This window comes from Crotalus tigris, unplaced genomic scaffold (assembly GCF_016545835.1).
Source record: "Crotalus tigris isolate CLP2741 ecotype Arizona unplaced genomic scaffold, ASM1654583v1 scf7180000021561.349155, whole genome shotgun sequence".
NCBI lineage: Eukaryota > Metazoa > Chordata > Lepidosauria > Squamata > Viperidae > Crotalus > Crotalus tigris.
Genome location: NW_024098566.1, coordinates 185,104 through 196,305, shown reverse-complemented (window position 1 = coordinate 196,305; position 11,202 = coordinate 185,104). Strand labels below are relative to the sequence as shown.

The 11,202-nt window shown below is 43.9% G+C and overlaps 1 protein-coding gene across 2 annotated transcripts in view; it reads left to right on the top strand.

Moving 5' to 3' along the window:
* Positions 1-3,549: 3,549 nt before the first annotated feature.
* The window catches only part of ANO2 (anoctamin 2), a 100,860-nt gene continuing 93,207 nt past the window's right edge, over positions 3,550-11,202 (top strand). For both annotated transcript variants that reach the window (XM_039318794.1, XM_039318795.1), the window contains exon 1: positions 3,550-4,303. In XM_039318794.1, coding sequence (XP_039174728.1) covers positions 4,082-4,303 — 222 coding nt within the window. In that variant the 5' untranslated portion in view covers positions 3,550-4,081. The remainder of the gene's footprint in view (positions 4,304-11,202) is intronic.

Sequence of the window (11,202 nt, the reverse complement as noted above, 5' to 3'; positions counted from 1 at the left end):
GCTGACTGTCCTGGTTCCGACAGATGAAACTCTTCAAAGAACTTCGAGGCATTGTTTACCTTAAAGCAGTGATGGCGAACCTTTTAGAGACCGAGTGCCCAAACTGCAACCCAAAACCCACTTATTTATCCGCAAAGTGCCAGGGCTGCATCAGCATTGTGGTGCCCTCAGCGGGTCTGGTGGGCATGGCCCACTGGGTGGGAGCGGCTGCAGTGGTCATGGCAGACTGGGTGAGCGTGGCTGAGGCCAGGGTGGTGGGGGCCAGTCCCTCCCCATCTCTGGGGCATCCCCGGGGGGCCAACGCCTCTTGCTCACTCACTTTCTGCCCTGTCACTTCCAAATACCACGTGCTCTAGCAAACTCTGCTGGAGCAACGGTGTGCATGCCCACAGAGCGGGCTCTGAGTGCTGCCTCTGGCACACAACCGAAGCCAAAAACTGGATTCCCCACCCCTGAGCACATAGTATCAAAACACAATTCCCTCCTCCAATTAACAGTCATAAATCACATTCTCCAATTAGTTTGAAATGCAGGCTTCCCCTCCAGTTCTCCAGTCGACAATTCTTATCCTCTCTTATTTCAATAACCTTGGTTCTCACACTAGGTCCAGTGTTGTTATTTCTAGCTAAACTCTCATGCACCTTCCTCTCCTCCCCAGCATCATCTAACTCTAGCTCTAACTCTAAGAGTAAAACATAAGAAGAAAAGAGTTGCATCTCTAACTGTTGTCAAAGCAAAAACATCCGATGTTAGCAGCGTCTTTCAAAAACGTCTCTCTCCTTTTTTTCTTTTCTTTCCCCCCCATGTTTTATTCATTTTTTATTATTACAAATCGTAAGTGCTTAGTAAACAATGCGATGTCCGGGTCCATTTGTTACTCAATATTACATCTTAACATTCTTCAATATGAGTCTGTTCAATGACTACACAAACCAATGTTGTTGTTTTTTCCTGATCCTCCTTTCGTCCCATATTGTTTTCATTTTCCCAACACTACGCCAACACAGTTCTTGTGACTATTAATACATACAAAATTAAATGTATGCATCCTCGTCGTATTTTTCTTTTTTTCTTTACTTTTTTTTTCTTTTCAAAAGGCTTATAATGTAAGACCAATGAATTTTCCCATCGGAATTCTTTCACGGATCCCTGGGAGATGGGGATCAAAAGCAGGCCGGTCTTTCAGCAGCAAAATTCACTCGCCGAAGCTAAATTTTAGTGCCATCACATCTGAAATTTCAATTTTCTTTCACGACTCCCCTACGATGGGGGATTCAGGTCCTGATACATCCGCAGTAGGATGAGGCCTGCTCTAAAAACATACTGGCATGAATAATAGAATCTGTATTTTTAATATGCTGTTGGATTCAACTTTTGTTAGTTCAACTCTGACGTTCAAAAAATGAGAGGAATTTGCAAATCCTGGGTTCCCTCTGCTGTGTCCTTCTAGCTCAGCCAGCGTCTAAGAGCAACAATTCAACAATTGTCTTAAAGCAATCGCATCGTCAGCTCGAGCAGTTCAACGTTCCGGATTTTGCATGATCGTGTTTGTTAGCTAAGTCATTATTGCCCTTAAAAATAGGCTGATTATAAAGCCCATCACTCTTAAAACTGCTCTTCAACAACAATAACAAAAACACCACAAAATGGATGTACACTTTAAAAATTAAAAACACAATTGTCCCAAAGTTGCTTTTTTTTTTTTCAGGAGGCAACTGGATTTATTTGTTGTTGTTGTTGTTGTTTTGAAGACATTTTGTTTCTCATCCAAGAAGCTTCTTTGATCAACCTTGGAAAAAAAATAAATTCCAGTATCATATTTATCAGCAATAGTTCTCTGCTCTCTGCTCCTCGCCAACAAATAAAAAAAATAATGCATAATATTAATGTGACATGTATATATGCAATGCCAGAAAACAATTACAGTCATGATGGCCCCCTTTGCTTTTTCTATTACATTTAGAATACCAATTTAATTGGCTTAATCATCCATATAATAGACTAATCATATGCTAATAATTTCATTTATTCCTGAACACCAACAGACAGTTTGAACGCATTTTGCACACTATGTCAAGAATGTGGCTACACGCTCCAAAAAGGCTGCTTCAGAATTTAGCACACACAATAAATCAAGCCTAATGGTCCTTTTTTTAAAAAAAATAAAAATTAAAAATTAAAACAATGAACTGTTCCCAAAACTTCTAGAAAACACATTGTAGTATTTCAAACTGAGATCTGTGGTCAAGATCATCATTAGCCACATCAGATGATTGTTTTTGTGTTTGTTTGTTTGCAAGAGAAACGGTGAAGAGTCTTGCAAGCTGTGGTAGGTTTGTAGATTGCGGTAAGTATTTCGTGATTGCCTCGGGCTTAAGAAGGTTCTCCATTTCAAGGAAAGGCCCGTGGACAGGAGTGAGAGAAGAACCAAGCCGACATATTGGCTGCATGGGGCTCAAGTCAGAAATAAATGTTCCTGAACTCTGTGGGACTTGCTGCAAATATAGTCTTCTTGTTCAACTCAGATTTCCAGACTTTGTCAAAGTGAGCGTTCATGGGGAGCTGGGTGTACAAGTGGGTGTATGCGACAGCACTGAGGATGTTCCCTAGTTAGCCTCATGAAAGGTCTGCAAGGAAACCAGCAAGCTCAGAGAGCACCAAGGATCCCACAGTTGTCCTCCTCCTCCTCCTCCTCCTCCTCCTCCTCTCCATCATTCCACAAACCCTACTCCCTTCTAGCACTGATAATGTTAGTTAGTTTGGGTAATGAAACGTCTGCAAGGAAACCAGCAAGCTCAGAGAGCATCAAGAACCCCACAGTCCTCCTCCTCCTCTTTCTCCTTCTTTTTCTCCTCCTCCTCCTCCATCATTCCACAAACCCCACTCCCTTCTAGCACTGATGATATTATCTAGTTTGGCTCATGAAATGTCTGCAAGAAAACAAGCAAGCTCAGAGAGCACGCAGGGCCCCACAGTCCTCCTCCTCCTCTTTCTCCTCCCTCTCCATCATTCCACAAACCCCACTCTCTTCTAGCATTGATGTTACCTAGTTAGCGCAGTGGTGGAATTCAAATATGTGGTTTTCTGTCTGGATGCCGCTTCTGGAAGCTTCTGGAACGAAAGGGGCGACGCGGGGGCGAAGGAACAAAATGGGGGCGATGGAGCGAGAAGCTTTGGGGACACTTTTGAGACTTTTTCGTACAGTGAATGGCTGTATATCTGTCGTACAAAAACATCAGATCATTCGCTATTAGTGGATTGAATTGTGTTTTCAAATGTTCCTCCAGCTAGCTTCAGTACAGAACCCCATACATATGTGAATACGCATCTTCATGTGCGTTGCGCAGCAGCCTCGACCCATACAGTGGTGCGCTATTGGCCAGAATATGGGAGATATGGGAAAAAGACTGGAAATAAATTATTTACATTGATATGTCCTGACAACAATTTTAAAGAAAACAAAAAAAGGGTTTGCATAAATTGAAGAATTATTTCCTATGTTGTGATTGAGAGGTTATGTTGAGGGAGGGGGGCGATGACAACTTCCTCATTGGCTCAAGGGGGCGATTCGTTCAAAAAGGTGAAGAACCACTGCTCCAGATTGTAGGTCTCCCCCCCAGCTTGCCAGTTTAACTTGGGCGTACTTTAAGGGTTCGAGGCTAAACAAGAGCTGATAGCTGCGCTTTGATTAGACCGTTGATTACAAGATAATCCCGTGAATATTTCATGCTGAAGCGAGCAGGCCAGCAGGAGGGTAACACGAGAAAACCTAGGCGTTGCCTGATAGAAAAACTCGTCTCTCTTCTCTCCTGCTAAATAGCAGTGTCCGGTGTTGGGGCTAAACGGTGGCTGTCACTGCCCAGATAAGAAGATGGGATTTGTCATCTAATCCTGGCTGGCAGAAAACGGCTGCTGGCTTTGGAGTAGTGGTGGTGGAAGCAAGGGAGAGAAGACTTCTTGTCCTGGATTTTTGTTATTTCCTTTTCCTCCTCCTTCGGCCAGTGGCTTTGGGTGGTCTACCAAGAGCAGCTGGTGCCCCAGCTGGATATGTCTCAGGTCACACCAGAGCTGGGCTATTTGGATGCTGCCTGGGGTGGCCATAATTGAAACAGGAGCTCTGGGCAAGCAGATTTGGAGGTATCTTTCTTCCCCGGGTGTTGGAAACCATGGCACCTGCCTGTTCATGACCGGAAAGCGGAAGACACACAGACGAAGTTCATGCAGGCAGCACAGCGGTGTCTTCTTCACCTGGGAGCAATTTTCACTTCAGATCTTTGCTGAGCTATGGAAGCTGAAGCCTACGGTAAGATTATCCTTAGCTTTGCGGCTGATTGCTGTTCTGTGGTGGTGGTGGTGGGCTTCAGCCTGTTTGCCTACCACGCCGTGTTTTCGCTCTGCCTCTGCAAGATATCTCTTTTCACCACTTCTGAAGTTTCTTATACGTTGACGGGCACCTTAATTGGTTTGGGAAAGCAGGCTAATCCACCCAATTAGGTGGCTTAGTGGGTGGTGCTGATTAACCTTTTCCTATTGATTTCCTCAGACTGTTGACTCTAGCAACATGTTTATAGGTCGCCCTTCTCTGCAGAGTCGGGATCCTAAATGGCATCACCCCCAGAGGGCTCCTATTTCTAGTTCTGCAGAGTTTCTACAACAGAGCAGAGATGCTGAAACAACAGAAGTTGCAAAGCAAAAAATAAAGAGTCCAAAGAGTGAGAGGTCTATCAAACTTTTTGTTTTTTTTTAACTTGGGTACCATTTAAAAAAAAAAAAAAACGAGCAAGAAGTACAGCATAAAGCTTTCAGAGTTAATCCCAGCTGGACATTGAGATTCTCAAACCTGTTTGCCAAGGAAGAACATCTCGTTTTTAAGACCGGTGATGTTGGTTTAGAAAGCGGAGGTGTGGATCTGACGTGAAAGAATTAGAATCTAGGACCAGTTGGCTCATTTCGTTTTAAAAATGTATTTACGGGAATTAAACCAGTCTATTGCCATTTTGCTCCAGATTTGTATGAATCCTCAAAGCTCCCTTAGCATTCATGGGTTGTCTCTGAATGAAGGCTAAGTAATGGGATCCGTCTCCGTCCCAATTCTTGAAAGTTAGAGAGAGAAATATAATAATAATAATAATAATAATAATAATAATAATAATAATAATAATAATAATAATACAACTGGAGCACCACTTGAACACCATCATCGGCATTGACAAATTCGCTATTAGTCAATTGCAAAAGGCGGCCTTGCTAGGAACTGCTTCCATCCTGCGACGATACCATCAAACATCCACATCTGCCTATCCCAGGTCCTGGGTAAGGACTCGATAGGTAGACAAAATGCCAAATCCAGTCTGAACATCCGGCTGACTGTGCGATGATCCTCCATAATAATAATAATAATAATAATAATAATAATAATAATAATAATAATAATAATAAAGTTGGAAGGGACCTTGGAGGTCATCAAGTCCAACCCCCTGCTCAGGCAGGAAACCCTACACCATTTCGGACAAATGGCTGTCCAGTCTCTTCTTAAAAACTTCCAGTGTTGGAGCATCCACCGCTTCTGGACGCAGGTTGTTCCACTGGTTAATTGTTCTCACTGTCAGGAAGTTTCTCCTTAGTTCTAGGTTGCTTCTCTCCTTGATTAGTTTCCACCCATTGCTTCTTGTCCTGCCTTCAGGTGCTTTGGAGAATAGCTTGACTCCCTCTTCTTTGGGGCAGCCCCTGAGATACTGGAAGACTGCTATCCTGTCCCCCCTTAGTCCTTCTCTTCCTTAAAATAGACATACCCAATTCTAACAACCGTTCCTTATATGTTTTAGCCTCCAGTCCCCTAAATATACCCTTGTTGATCTGAGTTTCCTGGAGTCTTTTTTGAAGTTAAAAATAGCGAAATATAAAATGGGTGGTTTTCTTCCCCAAGAAAAATTTGCCTGGTTGAGAGATTTGCCATCCGATGGGACTGAGCGAAGAGACGCTTCATCCCTGCTTGGAAAAGGGCATCTGGCGTTTGGAAATAACTGTGGACACTGAGCTATGATACCCTTAAGTACCATCTCTCTTTTTTTCACGAGGCTAAAGTTTCCAATTAACCATATGAACCCAGCACAGAGCTTCTTTACTCATTAAATAGATGATCTTCTAGGCGAAGAGGAGGGGGAGGAGAAGCAGTTTGCTACCTATGTTACAGAGAAGCTCGGATACAGCATGTCATAGGTCGGTTTTTACATAGCTGCTCCATGAACGTTTTCTGTTGATGTTACCTTGATATCTGCAAAGAGCAGTGGAGGTTAAGGCTGCAACAGCAGGTCAGGAGGAAAATGCTGGATTGTATGGTTGTTGTTAAGAAAACCAAGATCACGGCATCCGGCCCTCTCAATTCCTGGCAAATAGATGGGGAAGAAATGGAGGTAGTGACAGATTTTATCTTTCTGGGCTCCAAGATCACCACAGATGGGGACTGCAGCCAAGAAATTAGAAGATGCTTGCTCCTGGGGAGGAAAGCTATGGCACATCTAGACAGCGTACTAAAAAGCAGAGACATCACCCTGCCAACAAAAGTGCGTATAGTCAAGGCCATGGTTTTCCCAGTTGCAATGTAGGGCTGTGAAAGTTGGACCATAAGAAAGGCTGAGCGCCAAAGAATGGAGGCCTTTGAACTATGGTGCTGGAGAAGACTCCTGCGAGTCCCCTGGACTGCAAGGCGATCCAACCAGTCAGTCCTGGAGGAGATCAACCCCGACTGCTCTTTAGAAGGCCAGATCCTGAAGTTGAAACTCAAGTCCTTTGGCCACCTAATGAGAAGGAAGGACTCACTGGAGAAGAGCCTAATGCTGGGAAAGATGGAGGGCAAGAGAAGAAGGGGACGACAGAGAATGAGGGGGCTGGATGGAGTCCCTGAAGCAGGAGGCGTGAGCTTAAATGGACTCCAGAAGATGGTAGAGGACAGGAAGGCCTGGAGGAACGTTGTCCATGGGGTCGCGATGGGTCGGACACAACTTTGCAACTAACAACAACAATGGTTGTTGTTGTTCATTCACTAAATCATGTCTCAGTCTTCACAACCATGGACCATAATACACTGGTCCTCCACCTAGAGTCTGCCCAAATTCACATTCTTTGCATTGATGACACCATCTACCCATCTCCTCCTCTGCTGTCCCCTTCTCCTTTTGCTTTCCATCTTTCCCAACATCAGGATCCTCTCCAAGGAATCCTCTCTTCTCCTTTGGTGGCCAAAGTCTTTTGAGCTTCAGAGTCTGTCCTTCCAAAGAACAGTCAGTGTTGTAGATGGATGTTCACCTCACACGTTGGGGAGGTTCCTCCTGTTGATTCCCTTCTTCCAAGGTGATCGAAGGAACTGTCCCTAAACCTGGTCTCCATCCCTACTGTAATTGTGGTTGTCCACTTTGCTGCTGGTCTTCTTCTCTTTCCTCCCACCATTCCCAATCATACAGCCTTCCCATAATGTGTCTGAAGTTAGGATAATTTCAGCCTGGCGGTTTGTGTCTTGAATAACAATTCTGGATTGATTTGCTCAATGGTCGATTGGTTTGTTTACTTGGCTATCCAATGCCTTGGTAAGATCACACTTGGAATCCTGCATCCAGTTTTGGTCATCACGATGTAAAAAAGATGTTGAGACTCTAGAAAGAGTGCAGAGAAGAGCAACAAAGAGGATTAGGGGACTGGAGGCTAAAGCATATAAGGAACGGTTGCTGGAATTGGGGATGTCCAGTTTAATGAGGAGAAGGTCAAGGGGGACATGATAGCAGTGTTCCAGTATCTCAGGGGTTGCCCCAAAGAAGAGGGAGTCAAGCTATTCTCCAAAGCACCTGAAGGCAGGACAAGAAGCAAAGAATGGAAACTAATCAAAGAGAGAAGCAACCTAGAACTACGGAGAAACTTCCTGACAGTGAGAACAATTAACCAGTGGAACAACCTGCCACCAGAAGCAGTAAATGCTCCAACACTGGAAGTTTTTAAGAAGAGACTGGACAGCCATTTGTCCGAAATAGTGTAGGGTTTCCTGCCTGAGCAGGGGGTTGGACTAGATGACCTCCAAGGTCCCTTCCAACTTTACTATTATTATTATTACTACTAAGAGATTACTACAGAGTTTATTACAGTGTTTCTCAACCTTAGCCACTTGAGGTCCACACACATTGGGCCCTCGCTCTCTAAAAGGTTCGCCATCACTGCCCTATACAATCTGAGACGTGGGGGGGGGTGGAAATAACAGTTGGAAACAGATAGAAAAAAGAACAGTGCAGTCAAAGTCTCTGATTCATCCTTTTGGATTCAGAATCAGGGTTGTGACCCTATTGGGAGGCTGTCATTGTGATCAGCTGGACAGATGGCTGAGAGGGCTTTGTGAAAAATTAGGCAGCTGCCATCAACCCCGGCAGCCTAACGGCACCTCTCTGGATATTTGGAGCAAGTGTGGGTGGATCAGACTGTAATGTTTAGCTGACCTTGTGTGCTGAGAGGACATCGAAAGAAATTTTGAGGCGTTAGCTACCCAAGAGAGGGAAAGGACTAAAAAAAAAAAGGGGGGGGGAGACCATCTTCTCTGTAGAAGGAAGAAAGATTGGGTGGACAAGGGAAGCGAAGGGAAGGAAAGGAAAGGAAAGGGAAGGGAAGGGAAGGGAAGGGAAGGAAGAAAGAAGGGAAGGAGAAGGGAAAGGGAAAGAAGAGAAAGAGGAAGGAAAGGAAAGAAGGAAAGGAAAAGAAAGGAAAGGAAGGAAAGGAAAGAAAGGAAAGGAAAGGAAAGGAAAGGGAGATTTAGAGAGAATTGTAATCCGATTTCTGGGTCCAGCATGGGAAGGATTGATTTCTGCCAGCATCCAGCATATAAATAAGCCTTGAACTCCAAATTGGTCTTGCTTTCTCAGACAAAAAAATGGTAAAAATAAAAATTGAGAGGAAGAAAGGCAAATTGGGGCCTACTTAGATCATTTTTCCATGGCTGCATCTTTTTTCTCTCTCTCTCTCCTTGTTTTGGAATGATAATTAAGTCAATTGCACGGGAAATTACTTGCTCAGTTAACCTTCTTCAGCATCCTTCTTCCCGTTACTTGATTGCAAAAGGGCAACGGGTTAATGAGTTCCAGGATCCTGAACTGTATCCTTGTCAATTCCTAAGGGGTGCTTGACCTCCAGAGCATTGCCATACCTGCCCTGAGCCAAAACGGGGTTTGAATACCCATTTTCAACCAAACTCCTTACGTGACATCCAGGGAGATAGGAGGCAAAGAAAAAGTTTCCATGGATAAATAGACTAGGCTTACTGTAAGCGAGAGGGAATCTTCTCCACAAGCAGAGCAGCTCATGAAAACCAGACTGGGGACACACCATCTGTCACCTTCAGCCAGTAGAGAAGGGAAAATGTAGCCACAAAGGAAAGGAAGAAGAGGATGGAAGAGAAGGAGGGAAGGAAAGATATGGCAGAAAGGAAAAAGTAAAGGAAGATGTTGAGACTCTAGAAAGAGTGCAGAGAAGAGCAACAAAGATGATTAGGGGACTGGAGGCTAAAACATATAAGGAACGGCTGCTGGAATTGGATATGTCTAGCTTAATGAAGAGTAGGACGAGGGGGGACATGATAGCAGTGCTCCAGTATTTCAGGGGCTGCCCCAAAGAAGAGGGAGTCAAGCTATTCTCCAAAGCACCCGAAGGCAGGATGAGAATCAATGGATGGAAACTAACCAAGGAGAGAAGCAACCTGGAATTAAGGAGAAACTTCCCAACAGTGAGAACAATCATCCAGTTGAACAACGTGCCTCCAGAAGTTGTGGTTGCTCCATCACTGGAGGTTTTCAAGAAGAGACTGGACCGCCATTGGTCTGGAATAATTATAGGGTCTCCTGCTTGAGCAGGGGGCTGGACTAGAAGACCTCCAAGGTCTTTTCCAGCTCTAGACTGATTGAGTGGTCTCTGGTTTTTATGCTGTCTGGGGAAAAAACCAGGATCTTCACTCCTTTGCTGTCAGAGCCCATGTCCTTCGTAGCATTAGGAAGAGATTTTGCCTAAAGAAAATGAGCCTTAAATAGAGATGAATGGCCATTCTCCTCTCTTTCTGTCAGGAGGCTGCCATCTTGAATTTTTTTGATCCCCACCTTCTTGTATCTCATTTCGTTTTTTTCTTTTTCTTTCTTTCTTTCTTTCTTTCTTTCTTTCTTTCTTTCTTTCTTTCTTTCTTTCTTTTGGTAAATTTCTGCTGCTTGACTTGTTATTACATCACATCTACTTAATTTTATTTCGACATTGTATTTTTTCAAATTTGGCTGATAATTGACTGAGTAAATAGCCTTCCTTTCCTTCCTTCCTTCCTTCCTTCCTTCCTTCCTTCCTTCCTTCCTTCCTTCCTTCCTTTTCTTTCTTTCCTTCCTTCCTTCCTTCCTTCTTTTTATTTCCTTCCTTCCTTCTTTCCTTCCTTCCTTCCTTTTTATTTCTTCCTTCCTTCCTTTCTTTCTTCCTTCCTTCCTTCCTTTTTATTTCTTCCTTCCTTCCTTCCTTCCTTTTTATTTCTTCCTTCCTTCCTTCCTTCCTTCCTTCCTTCCTTTCTTCCTTCCTTCCTTCTTTCCTTCCTTCCTTCCTTCCTTTCTTTTATTTCCTTCCTTCCTTCTTTCTTTCCTTCCTTCCTTCCTTCTTTTTATTTCCTTCTTTCCTTCCTTCCTTCCTTCTTTCTTTCTTTCTCTGTCTCTCTCCTTCCTTCCTCTTTCTTTCTTCCTTTCTTTCTTTCTTCCTTTCTTTCTTCTTTTCTTTTTGGCAAGCTTCTGTTGCTTGACTTGTTATTAAACAGTTGTGTGCCCTGGGGTGCCCAATGGAGTCGACCTGCCCAGATTTGTTTATAGTCTCTTAAATCAGCACAAGTAGCCAGTGAAACTTGTCCCCGGGGCAATCGCTTGTGGCTTTCCTGACAACTCCCAGAGAGGCTTCTGTGGGAGGAGATGAGGGCATTTCTCATCTCTTGCCCAAGCAGAGGAACACAGCCATTTTCTAATGCCCAGGATCTATTGCTGTGTATATGAAAATTCTCGTGCATCTACAACCAGGAGCTCCTCTAATGCCTTTTGGGGAGAAATTAGACATCTTGGAGTAGACAAGGAGAGAAGTGTAAGGTTTTTGAACTCTGGTGGATTTGCTTTGCTTCCCAATTTGGGGCCACCAGGGAATTTTCTGTCAGATGCAATTGGC